The sequence below is a fragment of the Sminthopsis crassicaudata genome, chromosome 3, assembly GCF_048593235.1.
Source record: "Sminthopsis crassicaudata isolate SCR6 chromosome 3, ASM4859323v1, whole genome shotgun sequence".
Lineage (NCBI taxonomy): Eukaryota > Metazoa > Chordata > Mammalia > Dasyuromorphia > Dasyuridae > Sminthopsis > Sminthopsis crassicaudata.
In genome coordinates, this window is record NC_133619.1 from 522,822,172 (window position 1) to 522,835,302 (window position 13,131).

The 13,131-nt window shown below is 36.9% G+C and overlaps 1 protein-coding gene across 15 annotated transcripts in view; it reads right to left on the reverse strand.

Moving 5' to 3' along the window:
- Window positions 1–13,131, reverse strand: part of NCAM1 (neural cell adhesion molecule 1) — a 438,871-nt gene that overhangs the window by 71,821 nt on the left and 353,919 nt on the right. For all 15 annotated transcript variants that reach the window (XM_074304234.1, XM_074304233.1, XM_074304239.1 and 12 more), the window contains exons 2-7: window positions 12,332–12,406; window positions 10,035–10,253; window positions 8,756–8,899; window positions 7,565–7,702; window positions 5,001–5,118; window positions 4,199–4,365 (exon numbers count right to left, since the gene is read on the reverse strand). In XM_074304234.1, the coding sequence (XP_074160335.1) occupies window positions 4,199–4,365; window positions 5,001–5,118; window positions 7,565–7,702; window positions 8,756–8,899; window positions 10,035–10,253; window positions 12,332–12,406 (861 nt within the window). The remainder of the gene's footprint in view (window positions 1–4,198; window positions 4,366–5,000; window positions 5,119–7,564; window positions 7,703–8,755; window positions 8,900–10,034; window positions 10,254–12,331; window positions 12,407–13,131) is intronic.

Here is a 13,131-nt window from a genome sequence, read left to right on the forward strand (position 1 = left end):
TTACTATTTCTCCTTTTGGTCTATGTGATTTATAATGTACTTCAATAGTGAGTTCTGCCTCTTTCACCTCATCTTTCATCATGCTCCCCACTTGGGTATCTGAATTTTCTTATATATATATATATATATATATATATATATATATATATATATATATATATATATATATATATATATATATATATATAATTGATAAACAGTGTTGCTCTACTCCCCTTCTTCAACTATATTGTATTTTGAATAAGGTGTCCCCTTCTAGGTCCATATGCAAATAATGGCTTCATTCCACTGAGATTCAGTGATATCTATTAAGTCAAATTGAATCTTACTGCGTGGGATCTTAAGTAGATTTTCTTTGTTACATATTTTTTGTTGTTTCATCATTTCAGATATATCCAACTCTTTGTTATCCCATTTTGGGTTTTATTGGCAAAGAAACTGGAGCTGTTTGCCATTTCTTTTTCTAGTTCATTTTACAGGTGAGAAAATTGAGGCAAATTGGGTTAAGGTCACACAGGTAGTAAGTGTCTGAGGCTAGATTTAAACTCACAAAGATGAGTTTCCCTGATTCCAAGATCAGTGCTCTATTATACCTCTAGTTATCCTTTGTTACACATATTTTATTATTTATCCATATCCTTACCCAAAGGTCCTGAATTTTTATTGTTGGTTGATCACTGGGCGTTGGGTCAAAAAGACCTGAATTCAAATCCAATCTATCATTTTACCTCTGCCTGTCTCAGTTTCCTCATCTATAAAATGGGGATAATCACAGCACCTACCTCCCAGGGTTAGTGTAAGGATCAGATAAAATAATATTTGTTAAGTATTTTGCAAACCTAAAAGCTCTATATAAGTGCTAGCTATTATTAGCAAAGCATTTGAGAAATATATATTGCCTTGACTGGTTACTTTTGCTTTCGGTGGCTCTTTTCTTGAAATCTATCTTCTGTGTTCAGGACCTCTATTGCTACTGTTCTTCCTAACATCTCTGGAGGCATCTAGCTTGGTGATTATTGGTTGCTAACATTCTTCAGCTTCCTTTCCTTTTCAGTATGAGAGTTGCAAAATTCCAAACATTTTTAAGGAGAGTTTTGTAGAGGTCCTCCCATCCTAGCTAAGAGACCATTAGTGCAACATTTAAGCTGGGTGTAGAATTTCAAATTTGATTTTCAGACACCTTCCCTAACTAGCTACTTACTTTCCCAAGCAGCTCTTTTCTTTTAAAGCCCTTGTCTTTCACGGGTAGAAAATAGTACCTGTGGTCTTAAGGGCTTCAGTTTCTTATCCAAAACTTTATAATCTTCACAATACTTTCTAAATTCCTTCTGGAGATATCATTTACACCCTTGAGAGTCACCAGAAGTTAGTAGCAGTCATTCCGGTTGATGAGTCTTGGAAGATTTTCCAGCATTTCCTGGATATCTGCCCTCAGAAGACGGCAGACCCCTCCACTGTTAATAGTGAGTTGACAAATAGCTGCCTCATTATCTCTCAGCAGGGAATCCCCAATCACCACAACTTGTTTTTTTCTGCCTCTGAACACTTAGTGGATGCTGTCTCAGGGGATGGCACCTGTAGATGCACATTGTCATATTCTTGGAGAGTAAGCAGCTGCTTCATCCTCAGAAGGTCTGGCTCCCTTGTTTTTTCAGCAGAGACTCAACTTTGCTACTTTGCTTCACATCAATCAGGTGAATTTCTTTAAAGTACAGAATTGACCATATTATCCCCCTTTTCAGTACACTCTACTGGCTTCCTATGTTTGCCTCCAGGATCAAATACAAAATCCTTTATGCGATCTTTAAAGCATTTCATAATGTGTCTCTTTCTTGTCTTCAGAGTTTTTTCCCCCCCTGGATTTTAAATCAGATCCTCCTGATTCTGGACCAGTGCTCTATCCATTGCTGCCCCCTCCTCACCTCCCACCCCTATTGATACTTATTACCTGCCCCAAAATTCCTTTAACCTGTTATTCCTCTTCATTTAGTATCCACTCACTTCTTTCCTCCTTTGCCTCCTAGGCCCTCATCACTGGGCTTTGGCCCTAACCTTAACTCTATTGGAGTCCTTGATCTAATGAAGAGAATAGGATGTGAACAAGGAGAACTTAGCAAGCCCCCTGACAGATCAGATATTAGAGAACACGGGCTCCTTGACATTCCATCTTGGACATCTGAACCTAACAGAATCATTACCTGTGGTGGTTATATTCTGGAGAACCAATACAGCCTTGTGCTACCTTTTGGGTTAAATAAGCTCTTGTGGGCTGGCCAGGGAAATCAAATGCCATGTATAACATTGTTTCTATGGGGAAATGCATTCAGATTCCAAACATCTGATTGTTTTGTCAGCTGGGGACTGCCTGAATACAGTCCTGCCAATTGCCCAAAACAACATGGCATAGGAGATAAAATTCTGAATGAGGAGTAAGGGAATAAAGGTTACATTTCTGCTCAGCTTGATGTTCTAAGCAAGTCACTTAGCTTCTCGGTAAATCAGCTTTGTGATCTCTACAATAAGGATTTTATTTCTTACTACATGATAGTCTGTGATCACAAAAAAAATTTTGGAAAAGTTCCACAGATCAATGTCATCTGAATGACAGTGGTTATTGTGTGTTTGACTCCTATGTATCATGTTTTTGTGAAGATGGACTACTTTTGAATACAAATATTATCTCTAAAAGAAGATCTCTTTGAAATATTCATATGCTATCACTTAATATCTTGGTGCCTCTGTTTCTTCATCTGTAAGATTGGGATAATGATATTTAATAGGAGCTAACATTCATATAGTCTTTAAAGATTTGCAAATATTATCTCATTTTATTCTTAAAATAATCCTGAGAGAAAGGCAGCATTGCCATCCCAATTTTATGAGGAAAATAAGTCATATATTGGCTGAGTGACTTGCCCAGGATCATGCAGATAGTATGTGTCTCAGGTCAGATTTGGACTCAGGTTTTTCTGATTCCAGAAAGTGCTCTATCTACTGCACCATTTAAATGCCATATAAATAATACTATACTGACTTTCTTGAAGGGTTGTTGTGAATCATGAATTTTTCAAGTCTTAATATGATGGATTATTTAATTTTTGTCTTTATACCATCAGCACCTAGGGAAGTATTTGGTACATAGAAGGTGCTTAATAAATGCTTGTTGAATGATTGATTTAAAGTTCATATAATAGTTGAATCAAAAATGTTTCTAAATCCAGCTTTGTAAGTCTCATTTGTTATTAATAGTAAATATTTACATAGGAACAATGGAAGTTCCTAAAAAGGTTTATTTTCATGCATGAACTAATAACAATATAGTTGTGAAGTGCTGTATTGTTTCCCCTGCTCAAATTAAAACGTGTTGTTGTTTTTAAACTAAATTTATCTGTCTTGTTATATGTCAGAGCAGCCAGGGATGCTTGATTTCACATATTGTTAAATCCTTGACTGAGACTTGCCTAAGATTTTTAAATTCATTGGTTTTTCTTCTTCACTCACTGAGAAACATGGTGCTGTGGTGCAGGATGTATAAAGCAGCTCATTTACTAGTAAAAGTTAACACGGATTAAAAGAAAATAAAAATTTTTAAGGTTTTTTTTCCTTTAAACATTCCCTTTTAATGTAATATTTATTACTCCTTTATTTAATATATCTTTTCTTCCCAAAGAGTAAAGAAAGGATATATATATGCTGTAGAAATTTATATATGTATTTGTTGTTGCTCCCAGGGAAAGGCAAAATTCAGTTCCTACATTAATGAAGTTGTCTCACAGTTATGAATACAAGATGATAATAGCACTAGATCTTTTGCTAGTTACAATTTGTAAAGCACTTTCCCATACATTGCCTAATACAATCTCCCACTTTATAGATGAAAAAAAGTAAGGTACAGACAGTTTCCATGACTTATTCTAGGCTAAGCAGGTCTAGATTAATTCTAGGTTAGCTGTAGATCTAAAGTCTCCTAAAAGTCCAGTGCTCTTAAAGATATAGGAGTTTCTTTCATTCTTTCCCATGGAATCACTCCATATAGAGTGCAAACAAGGTTAAGTGACTTGCTCACAATCACACAGGAAGTGAGTGTCTAAGGCTGCCTTTGAACTTAGATTTTTCTGAATCCAGAACCAGCACTTTATTCACTATAGCATCTATTTGCCCCTCAGAAGAGTGAAAATAAAATCCTGTCGACACTTACCAAAGACTTTCAGTTGGATGGAAGCATCTTGCTCTCCTGCTTTGTTCTCAGCAATACAGACATACTCGGCTTCATCACTCTTGTCCACTCTCCTGATAGTCAGTTCAGAGCTATCTTCATTGAATCCATATTTATCATCTTCTTCGATTTCAATTTGTTCTCCATCTCTACAAGACCCAAAAGCATAGAGTGAATTTTATTTAATTTAGTTAAAAATTTCCCATTTATCTTTATACAATATAGCATAAGCCAGGAGGACTACCTGTGCTTCTAAGTAAAGAAGATTGTATTTCTTCTTATATTCTTGTTTATCTTCCTATGATCCCCTGATATTTTTCCCAGTAATAGTCAAAGTGATTTCACCATCCCTAAGATTAAAGGATTCAGTTTTTGTCTACGTAAGAAAATTTAAGGAATCCATTGATTGCATATAGGAAAAGGGCATTATCTTCTGCATGAAGCCTTTCTGGAGAATGATTGCTCATGCCCTCCCCACTAAGTTACCTTGAATTTAAGTCCTTTTATATATGTTTATATATTTATTTATTCACTTCATATTTCTACTATATAAATCTGTATATGTATTTATTGTCTTCTCCATTAGAATGTGACCTCATTTCAAATAGAGATGGCTCCATTTTGACATAAGATATGTTGACATTCATCAGAAGATCCTGAAGTGCCCTAATCTTTACAGTGTTACCTTCCTCCTGCTAAAATGCCCACAGGGAGTGGGTTCTGTACATTGTCTTCTCTACTTGTCTTCCATAATCCCAATCAACAGGACGACACACTTTCTTACTTTGTCCAACTCATCGTTGGTTCTGGATAACCTTTTGCCTCACACATCAGGATGACCGACTGGCCAAGGTTTGCTGTTGCATTCACTGTGCTCTGCCTGGCCTGAACAGTGGGTGGTACTGAAAAGGAATGAGGTAATTTAGGGTTAGTTGCAAAAAAATGGAAGGCAAAGCGATTTCCCATTTTTACCATTAATTGGTTACAAACATGGTCAATATATCTTATATTCTAGTTGTAAGAGAAGAGTGTGGTTTAGAGTCAGACGTAGAAAGACCTGAATTCAAGTCCTATTTCTCACACATACTGGCTGTGTGATCCTAGTTGCTTAACATTTCAGAGCTAGCCAGCTCTCTTTCTCATTTTTTCCTCAATAGCATTTTATTTTTCTAATTACATGTAAAGATAGATAGTTTTCAACATTCATTTTTGTAAGACTTTGAGTTCCAACTTTTCCCCCTTTCTCTCTTTCCCCCTCCCAAGACAGTAAGTAATTTGATGTAAGTTATACACGTACCATCATTTTAAAACATATTTAATCATATTGTGAAAGAAAAACAAGAACAAAATGGGGAAAAAAACCAGGAGAAAGAATAAGCAAACAAAAACAAACAAACAAAAAAGGAAAACGTATGTATGCTTTGATCTGCATTTGGACTCCATAGTTCTGCCCTCTGTATGCGGATGGCATTTTTCCATCCCAAGTCTATCACAGTTGTCCTGAATCATCGCCTTGCTGCGAAGAGCTAAGTCTATCATGATTAATCACATAATCTTATTGTTACAGTGTACAGTATTCTCCTGGTTTTGCTCACTTCACTCAGCATCAGTTCATGAAGTATTTCCAGGCTTTTCTGAAATCAGCCTGCTTATCATTTCTTATAGAACAGTAGTACTCCATTACCTTCATATACTATAACCTATTCATTTATTCTCCAATTGATGGGTATCTACTCAATTTCCAGTTCCTTGCTACTAAAAAAGAGCTACAACAAACACTTTTGCACATGTGGGTCCTTTTCCTTCTTTTATGATCTCTTTGAGATATAGAACAAGTAGTTATATTTTTAGCCAGCTCTCTTAAGACCCGAGGCTGCAGAATGGGCTCAAACCTACATTAGTTCCTATTCTAATGGAATTACAGGTAGAGTTCCTACCTTGTCATATTCTAGCCACAATGGATTCTTTTCCATTTCTCAATTTTACCTGCCCTCTCCAACCTACAATTTTTTGCTCATGTTCTCTCCCTTTGCTGGAATGGATAACATTTCTTGTTCCCTACTCATTATCTCTGTTTGTCTAAGTATTCTATCCTTCAAGGTTCTATGGATGGGCATCTTTCTTTGTGAATGAACTTTTTCTTGATCACCTGTCCCTGAATGAAAGAAATTTCTCTCATTTCAAATTTCTCATAGCATTTTGTCTGGTAAGATTTCTTTGTACTTGTCTGATCTCCTGTGTTTAAATCTTTTTCATTCATACCATTCCCCCCCAACTCTGTTCCTTCCCATTGGATTGTTTTCTGCAATCAAGGATTTTGTTGTATTTATCTCTATATTGTCAGTGCCTCATACAATACTTTGCACATAGAGTTCTTAATGAAAATTTGTTAAAATAATAATAGCTAATACTTACATAGTATTTACTACCTGCCAGGCACTGTATACTTTCCAATTATTGTCTTATTTGATCCTCACAACAACCCTGAAAGGTTATTATGAAATCATTATCCTCAATTTTATAGATGCAGAGGTTAAATGACATGCCCAGTATCACTAGAAGTGCTTACAGTACAGTACAACTAGAAGTACTTAAGGCTAGATTTGAACTGAGATTTCCCCACCGAAGCTTGACCAGTACTCTATTTACCGTACAACCTTGTTGCCTAGCAAATTACAATAACCAAAAATATACTTGTCCAGCAAGGATTGTTTGGCTAAATTCCCCTGGAACTTTTCACAAATCATTTTGTGTAGAAATATCTCTTAGCAAAGAAAAGAGTATGGTAGGGTTAAGGTTGAGAAAAAATATATCACAAGTCAAAATAATTCAAGTATGATTTGTTTATTTTCTTAATACTGATATTGTAATTTTCTGTAAACATCTTATAAATATCAGATGATTCTATTGGTGTTTATTTGACATTGCAAATTAAGATTAATAAGCCCATAGGCTATGATTCCGACAATTTTAGAACTTGAATTGACTGAAATACTTTCTTTGAACTTAGAACCAAGGGGACTTATTTGCCATTATTATAATGAAGAGAGTAACAATGACTAAAATTTGTGATTTAGCACAAGCAAAGCTTCCAAGGCTCTTGGACAAGATAGGAAATAAAATTACTGCACAAAGCTCCATAATTTAGGCCAAATACAAAAAGGGAATATAGCTGTGGAAGGCATTGAAGTTTATGGTAGAAACATTCTGAGTGAGGTATGTGTGAAATAGTGAAGGGATTTTTATTTGTTTTTTTTTTTTTTAATAGGTAATTAAAGGAAATAATGAGTGTTAAAGTGAGACATGGCTAGAGATATAGGGAAAAAAAACAACAACAGATCTTCTCACCATTTACAATGACTTGAATGTCTTTGAAGTTGATCTCCCCACGGGCCAAGATCCTACCCTCACAGCGATATGTCCCCTCATCTGATTTCTTGATGCCCCGGATCTGCAGGTAGTTGTTGGACAGGACTATGAATCTGACTAGAAGAGACAAAAGACAGATTCACCCAAAGATAATTCAGAGAGCTTGGTCATCTTCAGGCACTTACCTGACCCTGTCCTTTCTCCTTGTTTGATATTCTCAGGGCAGTATGATTAATTTGACATATAGAAATGGGTCCCTTTCTGCTCCACCCTAAGAAACTACCTCAACAACAATAAAATTCTTTGTTTCTGGGGAAAGTAAGGTATGCACAGGCTTTAGTAGTGTGACATTTAAAAAATTTGAGACATGTTTTCTGAATAATTAATTGTTTTATTAATAATGTTAGCATATTATTAATAAAAGGAGTCAGTGACACTCTTAAATGTTAAAGATCCCTCATGGAACTCACATAATGCTTATATATCCTTAAAAAGGTGGGAATTCAGGAGGGTGGCAACTAACTCTAACTGTCTAATAAGTAATGAGAGAGAATGAATGCTACAATCAGAAGTGGACCTTATTCTAATGAGGGGCTAGGGAAGTTGACTTTTGATCATGCTATTTATTTCCAAATCACCTTTAGCCTGGGGCAATTTAATCAAAGAATTTATCTTTACCCTAGCCTAAATAAAACATTATGGTCAGGAATTCACCTAGATAAGATGGTCTAAGTGGGGTAAATTTTTGGCAGAAATCAGTAATGTCTTTTAAAAGCTGGGCTTCAAACAAGAAAATAGGACAGGGGAAAACCTGAGCTTTTAATTGACTCCATTATGTTTATTAATTAATGATCATGATTGTTTTTTTTTTTTCCCCTGAGGCTGGGGTTAAGTGACTTGCCCAGGGTCACACAGCTAGTAAGTGTCAAGTGTCTGAGACCAGATTTGAACTCGGCTCCTCCTGAATTCAGGGCTGGTGCTCTATTCACTGCACTACCTAGCTGCCCTCATGATGGTTATTAATGATCACTTCTCTCAGGTAGTCATATGGCCATGGTATTAAGGAATTAATATTTGACTAGTATGACTCAGAAATGGCACAATTGGCAAAATGTAGACCATTTAAGGGACTTATGGAAAAAAAGTAGCTGCTGGGAGCAGGAATCTCACCGTCTTTTTTCAGAATAACATCTCGGCCTTTATGCTTCCAGATGATGGTAGGAGGCAGTGAGCTGACCACATCACACACAATCACGGCATCTTCTCCCTCTCTGAACTCCTGAGGAGTTGGTGCATTCTTGAACATGAGTTTCTCTGAAAATTAGCAGAGGAGGGAAAATAGTTATGTTCTCCACTTGCCAGTGTAAGAAGAGATCCTTTGAAGAGATCTTTAGCAACAAAGGCTATGCTGGATGTTCTGTACCCCTTGAAAAAATTCACAGTCCCCAGATATACTCCAATGAGTGGAACTCTAACCACAGACAAGAGACTATATTCTTACAGAGCAATACCTATCTGTATAGAATACAGAACAAATCTGGAAACTGTCTTCAATTCATGAATCTAAAGATTAATGAGGCATGAGGAAATGATCTGGACTCAGAAGCAATCAATCAATATGTATTTGTTGACTGAGTGATTGATCTACATGAACTCTGATAGGAGGGCTCTTGGGAGGGAAAATAGAATAAAAAAATCCCAGCCTTGGTGGAGCATGAGAAAGAGGAACAATGAATGACATCCTCTCTTTTTTTGCTATTAAATATTTCATCAACTGGTAGAAGTAATAATTCTCTCTTCTTCCTTGCTACCTATTGCCCTATGATTTCCTACAGTGAATTCTGATGAAGGAACAGAGGAAAAAAAAGATTCAGTGGAAACAATACTGGCCACAAGTGCTATGGCAATCATTGCTGTTTCATTGTCACCCACCGTTAGGCAGGCCAGTGGGACAGATATACCAGTAACTAGATAATGAGATGACAGCTCCCAACAAAGTTTCACGTGGAATAAGATTTGTCCCCACTGCCTAACAATTCAAAAGTCATCCTCTTCTCTAAAGAGTCCAGCAGGATCCTGGAGGATTAAAATGAGAAAGGTCTAACCTGAATTATAGAACATGAACTAGATGACATGGGGCAAATTCCTGGAGGAAATGCCCTTAATATTTTTGGGGAATTTGTTGAATTGAAGGATACAAGGCAAATAGGAATTAGTTCTAACAAGTGTCCACTAACAAGTACAGGTTATTTGGCTTATCAGCATAGCCCTGGGACAAAGGGGAAAGAAAGGGGGTTTGTTATGTCCCTGATGCATGCTGGGACCTGGAGGCAAAGAATTCAACTGGTTCTTTCATCACCATCCTGAACCTCTTTACTACCCGCCTACTATCTCCTACTTTCCTGTTCCAAAGAAAAGGACTTGAGGTGGAGAAGATGGAGGCCCTTACGGAAGATCTTCACATTGACGGTAGCCTCTGATTCACTGCCATCCTCTCCTGAAACAATGCACTTGTAGATGCCGGCATCATCAATGTTGGCGTTGTAGATGGTAAGGGTGGAGGAAAAATCATCATTCCGTACCACTGAGATCCGCTGCTGGTTTGGGGTCAGCTTTTCTCCATTGGGGGAGAACCAGGAAATGTCTTTATCCTTAGCTTCTCCAGCCACTGAGAGAGAGAGGGAGAAAGAAGAAATATTTTCCAAGTATTAGGCATGGGACATCCAGATAAAGAAAGAAAGGAGCAAGCTGGGTGCTCCACACATAGTGACCACTAAGTAAATGCTGTTAGCTGAAAGAGTATGAAGGTTGGGAGAGTGTATTGGATATTTTCCTACTCTGACTTCCATGCCATTGCATGGGACTTTCATAGTAGTACCTTATATAGAATTTGGAAAAAGATGAACAACCCCTTGGGTTTCATATTTCTCAGACTAGCCTTCCTATTGATGGACGAGAAAAGGAATTTCTTTCCTCAAATTGTAAGGATTTACAATTTTTAAAATTGTAAAAAGAACTGCCTGAACTTGACATCTCTGGCCATCTTCTCTTTTGAGAATTATCTTTTCCAGAACTGAGGATAAGATTTTGGCTAAGGTAGAAGAGTATGGAGCTCTTCTCTTGTGAATTTATTGTATGGCTACCAAAAAAAACCTATGACAGTCATCTCTAACAAGCACATTTTCATTTTCTACACTGCAGCAAAGCCAGGATCCATTCCCAGGTGACTGTCTTAGAAAGAGAGCAATGCTTTCCTTTTTATCTGCCTCTAAAAAGACATGTTTGCCACTTGATGAGTGTTTCTTTTGGAAGTGGGAATAGAACCAGAGTGGATGGTCTCTGAGAACAGGTGGAAAGACCTTCACAATGGACTCTGAATGTCTCTGTCTCCACACCACCCCTCAACCCTGCACAGCTGCTAAGCATGGAAATAGAGCATTCTCTCTATTCAAGGCCCATCATGTTTTCAATAAATATCGCTATTTGCAAGATGTGCTGTGGGCTTTGTTGCTTCATCTCCAGATCATTTAAATTGTTGTAATGAAGGAAAAGCTGTGTCTAAAAAAAATTCACCAGCTACAAGTTACCGCATTCAATGCAAATCAGATTGATTTTTGAAACCCATTTTCTCACTTATCCCTCTCCCCCAAACAAAAAGATAAATAAAAACAAAACCCCTTCTCTTCCTATACAATTTAAATACTTTCTTTTTTGGGGGGCTATGTCTTAAAATTAACATCACCCACAGGTTGTTAATATGCTAAAACAAACCTGCTGCCTATCCTGGACATTGCTTGAAAATGAATCAATCAAAAAGCATTTCTTTAATAGTTTCTAAGTACCAAGTATTGTCCATATTACTGGGGACATGAATAGAAAAGCAAAAACTTTTTTTTTGTCCTCAAAGAATTTATATTCAAATGGAGGAAACACACATATACATATACTCACACATATATGTATAATATTTGGAGAAAAAGGAGAGAGAGAGAGAGAGAGAGAGAGAGAGAGAGAGAGAGAGAGAGAGAGAGAGACAGAGACAGAGAGACAGAGAGAGGTGGGGGGGGGATCCAAAAGCAAAAACTTTTTTGCCCTACAAGAATTTGTATTCTAATAGGGGAAACAATATGTATATAGAAGAAAAGGAGAATGAACCATCATTAGCTCTCTGAAGAGATCGTGGAACTCAGATGTTTTTAAATGAATTTGTAGAGTCTTCTAGATACTAAAAATCTTGGCAAAACCTAAAAACAAATCTATATACAAATATCTTGGCATTATTGAACCAACTCTGACCTTGAGAGAGCCAGTGAAAAAGTAGGGAGCAATTCTATGTATATAATAAGTATTTAATACACGTTTGTTGAAATGAAAATTTTAATTTATAAGCACTTAGAATGTAGGTGGAAAAAATAAAAGTCCAGGTAAGGGTAAGCACTGAATCAGAGTTGTTCGTCTTTCATTCTTGAAGAGCAATTGAGAGGTAAATGGTTTCCCTTAGATTACCTCTAGATTGTAGAAATTCAGAAGACATATTTTGGTATGGCTTGAGGGAGGTAGATGGGAGGATACTAGAAAGTTTAGAAAGAGTTTCTGATTATTTAGTTTCCACAAGTATTGGGATACCTGGGGCAATATGACCCAAACATATCCATGCCCTACTGTCTCCCAGTCCGGCCAATAGATAAAAATGTTTCCAGAGCAATCTTGGTTCTACCTTCAGCCCAGGGGGACCAGACTACTTACCTTGACATAAGAAGAATTTGGATTCTCCAACACTGATTTCCCCTTGGCTGGGAACAATATCCACCTGTAGAGAAACTGGAAAAATGAGAATTCTTGTTAAATTTCTGAGTGTGAATTGATATTTCTGAGAAAAAAGTCTTGCATTGTTGTTTTGCCACTAGAGTAAACAGGGAAAAATACAAGAAAAGGGACTGGGTCTTGTTGTTATGATTAAGATACTATGCCCATCATTTGCTGAGCACAAACTCTAACCTCTGGTTTTGAGAAATTCTGACCCTCTGCCAGACTGAAAATCTTTGAGAAGTTGAATAACCGCTGCTCTCTCTGCTTTTGACTTCTTGAAATGGCCCACAGGACTCTATAAAACTACAATACTTTGGGGATTCATGGTTTTGGCACTTCACAAATTCTTTCATGCCAAAATCCTGAAATGATTCCTCAGGCCTGCTATGATGAGACATGTCCAAATTGGTTAAGTAAATAGAACAGGGCAGCTACTCCAGAATTATTGGGTGGGTGGATGGGGACTACTCTTTAGCTGATTCTTTAAGCTCAGAAAGTCTCTTAGGGCAATCCACCATGTTTTTTAAAATTCCTCAAAACTAGTCCTAAAACAAAAATGTCAAATAATTGTTTTCTTGACCTTCTAACAAAAAAGACTAAGATGCATGTAGCTAGATCAAATACCACTGCATTTCTAACCCCTTCAAACTAGACACTCTCATAAAGGCCTATGGAGTCTACTAAAAGTTCTGTTTCTTGTCAGATGTCTTTGATCTCCCTAAATTATCCTTTGTTCT